The sequence below is a fragment of the Epinephelus moara genome, chromosome 6 (assembly GCF_006386435.1).
Source record: "Epinephelus moara isolate mb chromosome 6, YSFRI_EMoa_1.0, whole genome shotgun sequence".
NCBI classification, from domain to species: Eukaryota; Metazoa; Chordata; class Actinopteri; order Perciformes; family Serranidae; genus Epinephelus; species Epinephelus moara.
In genome coordinates, this window is record NC_065511.1 from 37548746 (window position 1) to 37556008 (window position 7263).

Sequence of the window (7263 nt, forward strand, 5' to 3'; positions counted from 1 at the left end):
TCACTGCTGCCACGATCACTGGAAAGTCTGGGCACTCAAATTGCGTGTGGCTATTAGCACTGGTGTTAGTGAATTAGACGTTGTTTATCAAAGAGGCTCATTTGCATAGAAAGGGGCAATTTTTGCGCCAAATATATGCATATTACCTCTGCACGTGCTTTGTGAATTAGACGGTATCTGTTTGCTCCATTTTTACGGGTTTAGCGGCCGCAAAAGCCACGCAATCCTTTTGTGAATTCGGCCCTGAGTCCGAAACTTTCTTTCGTCATTAAAATTTTCAGAAGAGGTTCGACTTGCAGCGTTTTTCGCATCCGTCAGAGCCCTTAGAGACGTTTGACCAAGAATCAGTCAAGAAAATATGGCGGCAGGAAACAGAGGAACGGGGCACACAGAATCATTTCGTAACTCAGACAGCGACTTTCAGCAGGTCAGATAATAATATTCAGGTGGATGATGATGAAGAGGAGGAGGATGTGGATGGTACACAGAATGTGCAGGACAGCTCCGCCCCCTCATGCAGCTGCGGCGCCAAATGAAAGACAGGGAGGGAGTGGTGACAGCCAGATAGGTAACTCCAGTGAAGAGAGGCAAAGGAGGAAATGTGTCTTTTCATTTTGTCACGTATTGCGAATTTTCATTTTCATTTTGCAAGGTTTCTGTGTGAATTGTTTTTTTTTGGATGACAGAGAAATACATTTCGGATGTATATTTATGAGACACGATGCACATAACAAGCGTAAATAGACTCGCCGTCCCGGAACGACGTCAACAACTGACACAGGAGGTTACCTGGTGTGTCATGTTTAGACGTGAAAGTCCACTGACAGAGCTGCGATATTTGACGAGTTCGGATGAGAATGTGTTTGTGTTTTTTATGGCCAATGTCAAACAATATCGGCTTGTTAAACACGGCAACAGTCAATGTCTCCTCCACACACACTTCTTTCCTGTTGCGACTTCAAAGTTCACCAAAGTTGAAGTCAACACTGCAAAGATTTGAGTTTGCTTTGCGACTGGAAGCAAAGTTTTTATTCATCCATTGAATGGAAGTGAATGGCAAATGAATTTTGCCCTTAAGCTGCCTTGGTTTTAGGTTCCTTGTATCACTGCTTACTGGGACACTAAAACTGAAAGGAACCACCGTTTTCTGAGTATGACGGATCAAAATATTTACTGTGAAAAAGGCCTGTTACTTGGTACTTGCTGAGTCATGCCCATGTTTGAGTGACTCAATCAAATCTTCAGGATCTGATTTAAATCTTCCCATAAATTCAGTTTTATTCTGAAATATGTGCATTTAAAGAATGGTTTTATAAGAGCGGCATCAATCTCCTCATCTGACTCCTCAGCAATACTGCGAATAAGCTTATTTCATAAAATATGGATTATTTTGTCAAAGACAAAGTGATAAATAATGATGAAATGTGGTGAAATATTACTTTTGTGCTGCACCAAAATGGATCTCGACAATCCTATATGCCAATCCAATCTGTATCTGTCTTTCCTTCACCAGCTCTTTATTTTCCCTGAATTATTTAAAAAAAAAAACTTTAGTTAAAATTAAACATGATTTTATGTGGAAAAGTTAGGAAGGAAGACGTTAAGTCAGAGTTTTCAAAGTGTGCCTCTCACCTGTTTTAGCTGAGTCTCTGAGTTCACATGCACATCACACGTCTCACAGTAAAACGTTTTGTTCTGCAGGCCCGTTGACGACTTGGTGGTTGTAGCCAGTTTGCTTTTGACTCCCGGCCGGGGGAAGGACTTGATGGAGCCCACGCCGGTCCTGGCCTCGAGCATCGTCTTGTGCTTCGTACCTGCAGGTTCAAACAGGAAGCAGCGCAGTCAGTACATTAACTTCACCCCACAGAATGCCGCCTGAAGGACGTTCACGTCTGCTATCGATTTTCTGGTGTAGGAAATATGAGGGTCAGTGTGAAAAGGTCGACTTGTAAATTAGCCTAAAACGTCCCTGATCAAAAGTAGAAAAACGTGTTAAAGTCAGCCGAGCAAAATGTCACGGTTCACACATATTTCTGTCTCTTGGATGTCACTGCGGGGCACTGTTTACATTAACTTTTAACCCCGGCCTTTAAGTGGCTGCGCTTTGATGTGTAAACACTATTTTTGTGTCCAGCTCGATACAGCTAGTGTCAACATGTGTTCTCAGAACAGCACTCACACACAATTTCTTCAGGAACTCTAGTTTAAGATGATAAATGATGCAGCCCACAACAAAAGCTGCCATTGTACCTTTCTGCGAACCATGGGTATGTTACATTTGTATGTTATTTGTACATATCAACATTTGTAAAGCGACGGAGTTCAGATTGTGTGTACATGAGCTGAGTCAGGAGAAGATGGTGGATGGCATTTAACATAGGTGAGACAGCTGTTGAGCAGCAGACAGCAGTAGACCACTGTTTGAGACCAGCAAACAAGACATCGGGACATTTCTAGCTGTGTTTGTGACAACCAAACTGGGTATTTTAAAGGTCCAGTGTGTGGGATTTCCGGGGATATGTTGGCAGAAATGGAATATAATATAATTAGTGTGTTTTCTTTGGTGTGTAATCACCTGAAAATAAGAAGTGCCCTATTCAGACGGGATTAGTTTAACGTGGAGACATGGGGTAAAGTAATTATTACCAGGAATTTTAGTCCTGTCCGAATGCACCATGTCTGTAATCATTACGGATAATGTCAGTAAAAATGACGGCGACTTTTACTTTCTGTAAAACGGTCCGGAGAAAATACCTCAGGTAATGTTGATCCTGTGCGAACGCGATCCTCTGTAAAAATGTATGTAAATATTTCGTCACGTCCTGTTTACAACAATTTAGCAACTAGTTTTCCACGTTTTTTTCGATGATGGAGGCGCTTGAAGAAGCATTCGGTGTTGTCGGCAGTCATGATAGTGGACGTTCTTCTAATGATTGCATAGCCCTACGTGGGAGACCAATCAGGAAGGTCGAGAAGAAAGCACTTTTCAGAGCCACGAGACTTCTGGTTGTGTTCGGTAGGCTTAATATAAATCCGTATTGCTAATTGTGTATACACAATCCTGATTATGAGCAATATTTCATATTGGGCTAATAAACGTAACACATACAGGAAGCAACGTAGCAAGCACATGCTGACAGGGAGGTGACGCTAGGGTGCAGACCGAGTTACCACTCCCATCTCTGGTAGAATACGGAGATTTCTTGTCCCGTGTGAATCGGACATTTATATTACAGACATCCTGTGGTAAACTGACATTAGTCCACATCCCTATGTAAAACTAATCCCGTCTGAATAGTACTTTAGAATGAGACGTTTTTATCTACGGAGACTCTTCCATAGAGCTGACCATGTTGTTTCTACAGTGGCTATGAACAGACAAACGAAACACTGACTCTAGATAGGGCCATTTGCGATGTCACGATGGCTGCCGTAGTTTCCCTACACACTTGGCACAAAGAGGAAGTTTCAGTTGGTTGCAATCTGCAGTCTCAGCCACTAGATGTCACTAAATCTGGCAGTAGGGGCGGCAGTAGCTCAGTCCATACTGAACCGGAGGGTCGCCAGTTCAAGCCTCTGTCCAGACCCAATATGGAGCATAGACTGGTAGCTGGAAAGGTGCCAGTGAACCTTCTGGACACTGCTGAATGACCAACTGCTCAGGGCACCTGTCCATGGGCAGCCCCCCTCGCTCTCCATTTAATGCATGTACAGGTCCTGTTTGTGCATGTGTGTGTATTTCAGGCCTGTGTTTATATGACAACACAGTGAAAAAACTGAATTTCCCTTCAGGAATTAAAGTATACCTTCTTCTTCCTACACACTGAACCTCAAAGCCAAAACATCATCTTTTCCAAACCCTAACCAGGTGTTTTTTGTGCCTACACCTAACCACACACTAATCACTGCCTCCTCAGGACATAAAATTGAAAACTGCAATGAAAAGAAATGTTTTATATTAATGTAGCATATCTGCGGTTTGCAGAAACGTAGAATGCCAACATTTATTCTAGTGATTGGGTTGAGGAACAGGGCGATACAGCAGCTGCAGCACTAAAAATAATAATGACAAGGAAAGTTATTTTCTCAGCCTGTTGTGCAGTGAGCTAGCGTCTCCTCAGTACTCTGAAATAAAAACACTATTCTGGGGATTCGCCACCTTCTGAATTAGTTTCTTTGTTTGTCTGTTTTTTGACAAAGTTGGCCCCCTCGTCCCCTCTCAGAATAGGGACAGCTCTATCCTATATTTACTTTTGACATGTCCAGAACTGTAAGATTGGTGGAGTCATAGCCAGCAGGTTATTTTCTATATATTCTCTGCAAAACTTTCTTTCTTGGACTCAACAACTGAACCCAAAGACTTTTCCTTCATCCGGTCCTTCACTGTTACAACAGCTAAAAGCGTACTGCTGACACTGCTGGAGGAAGATGGAGGGTGTCCACCCACTTATCAAGAATGGCTTACAACAATGGTTCAGCTGGCTGGTTATGAGAGGGTCACAGTCTCTCTGTTGAACAAGCTTGATCAATAACTTTGAGGTCACTTGTGTAATCCAGAGTGGACCGCTGTGCTTCACTGTGGAGAAGATGTCAGTGTGTTTGCGTCCGCCATGCCCCTGTTGATAGATTGTTTGACTTGGTCTCTTGTTCAAACCAAATGTTAATTATAAAAAAATGCAAAAACAGTGGGACATTCCTGTGCATGAAGCACCGGCTGAAGATGACTCAGAGTGCTGTCATTTCCCCCACTCTGTGTGTGCGAATGGGGTTTTAGAAATTAGTTTGACACGGTGATTCAGACTAAAATCTCCTGTATTTTCTAAAGCGAGGCTGTCGCACAATACCTGATCAAAGTTGGATACAAGGTTTCTATGGAAACCGCTGCCAAAACCTCCCCAAAAATGTGAAAATGTGCTTTTTGTAGGCCTGACAATTATTGTTGAAGACAGCCAATATACCTCAGTAACAGTGACAAAGAGCACTTCAGCAGTGATGCTGGGTGATTGTGTGGAAATCCAGCACATAACAACCTTTTCACAAAAAGCACAGCAACATTATTTTATCACTGACGCTGGTGTGTGTTTCAGATGGAAACTGCACCACATGGAAAGGAATAATCCTGCTGAAGTCTCTGTGTTTGATGAGAAAAACTTTTGTCTTCTGCACAAATCACTCATTACTGCCAGCACACATCTCTCACCACTGTTGTGAGCCTCGAGCTGCGACGCCGAGTTGACCGCCACTTTGCACAGCGAGCAGTACAGAAGACGTCGAGCTTTCTCCTCCTCAGTTTCCGCGTCCATCTCCGCCTCGGGTTCGGCCTCAGGCTCCACGTCTGGTTCTGAGGGTGAGTTGAGAGTTGAGTCTCCTCCAGCAGCTGAGGTAGTCTCTGAGGCTGTGGCCGCCGTGGTGCTCGGGACTATCGGTGAGGCCGCAGGTGCCGGAGTTGGCGGCGTGAGGGTCGTCAGGGATGCCAAGGGTAGTGCTGGTCTGAGCACAGGGGAGAGCGGTAGGGGCACTGCTCCAGGAACGCCATCTGCAGAGAGGAAATAGATGATTTGTTTTGAATCGCACGGCTCCATTCATAATTTAGGGGCAAAGATGTTTTATTCATGTAATGTTCAACCAACAGGTGGCTCAACACGATTTGTCAGACTTTGAGATGTGGACACAGAAGACAAAACATACAGACATGCAAGATTATTACCATAGTTAAATATGAGTGACAGTGTGTGTTGTGAGTGGGATTAAAATAAAGTCTGATATTCTGTTGTTTTGCACATGTTGGCGAGTTCATGAGCGAACATTTTAGTTTAAGACGCTGCCAGATCCGGGTTCAAAGAGTTTGACAACGTGAAAAAGAGCAGAACACAGATCTGAGCGATACAAACAAAAAGCAAATGAAGAGAACATCTTCACCACTTTGAAAACACCTGGGCGGCATTTAGAAAATATGCTGCAGAGTTATAAAACACGACCGAATACAGAAACGCTGAACCACTTCAGAGTGTAAGCCAGTGATACTCAACTTATGGCGCGCAGGATATATCTGGCCCGTGACAGAGTGCAGGGTGGCCTGCCGACCATATTTCAAAATAAAAGTGACTCACACTGGGAATTTTTCTGTAATGTAAACACCTTTGAATGTAAATTAGATGCCAGAGTGCGTAAAAAAGCATCAAAATGAAGCTTGTTTATTGAATCCTGAATGTCCTCAAAACCTGGAAACGCCCCTGCGTACAACTGACCTGTGCCGGGCCTCTGCGACTGGATTTGCCTCTTGGTGATAGTAAAACATCTGATATAGGCCTCGTGTCAATTCATGTGCCAAGTCAATAAGTCAGTAAATGTGTAAATGAATAATTTTAAAGACAGATAAGTCAGTGTCCTTCTGATACATATTATTAATATTTGGTTTATGAACTGGCCCCTGGCTCCTTGTCATTTTGTGAAAGTGGCCCCAGGCAGGCTTAGTATGTCTGGTGTGTGCGCTAATGATCCAAACCACCAGAAATTAGACCCGTATAATGAAATGTAACTACATCTGCTATTTCCAAAGTTAAAATACACGCTGCTGCCTTTTTCACAGTGAAACACACGTGATGATATGCAGTGTTGAAAATCTGCAATTTTAATTGATGCATGTAACTGATTATAACCTCCATGGCTGTAAACATTTCACAATTTCAGATTTATAAAGACAAAATTCAACATGTTTGTGTATCTGTTTGCAGCTACATGGGTATTTTAAGTCTCAGGGAATACTGTGACCTGATTTATTTTGTTTTGCATATTGATATTGACTGATGTGAACAAATCAGTCAGTTGATTGAGTGATTGATCCGAACCAAACAAAGCAGGTGTGAAAGCACCCTTATATGTAAAAAGTAAGGATTTACATAAGTGATGAATGATGACATGGGGTAGACCACTGCATACACAGATTTATGCAGCAAAAGCAAAGCAACTATTTTATTTCTAGATAGGCAGGAACATTTGGGCAACACAGACAAAAGCAAAACAAGCAGCAGTCCAATCCAAACTGGGATCAGACTTGTCTTAAGATAAGACACCCTGTTTTTTGAGTCACCCTGATCTTGCTATATAATGACGAAAACTCTGTCTGTGTGTCTGTTCCACATTTTTCTCCTCACTGACTTGGTCAATCCATGTGAAATTTGGCACAGTGGTAGAGGGTCATGGGAGGATGGGAATGAAGCAATATTACATCAATTGGCCAAAGGGGGGCGCTATAGCAACTGA

General features: G+C 42.9%; 1 protein-coding gene across 1 annotated transcript in view; it reads right to left on the reverse strand.

Moving 5' to 3' along the window:
* znf385d (zinc finger protein 385D) overlaps positions 1–7263 on the reverse strand; it is a 128151-nt gene that overhangs the window by 9251 nt on the left and 111637 nt on the right. The window contains exons 5-6 of the mRNA XM_050047600.1: positions 5201–5536; positions 1633–1814 (exon numbers count right to left, since the gene is read on the reverse strand). Of these exons, the coding sequence (XP_049903557.1) occupies positions 1633–1814; positions 5201–5536 (518 nt within the window). The remainder of the gene's footprint in view (positions 1–1632; positions 1815–5200; positions 5537–7263) is intronic.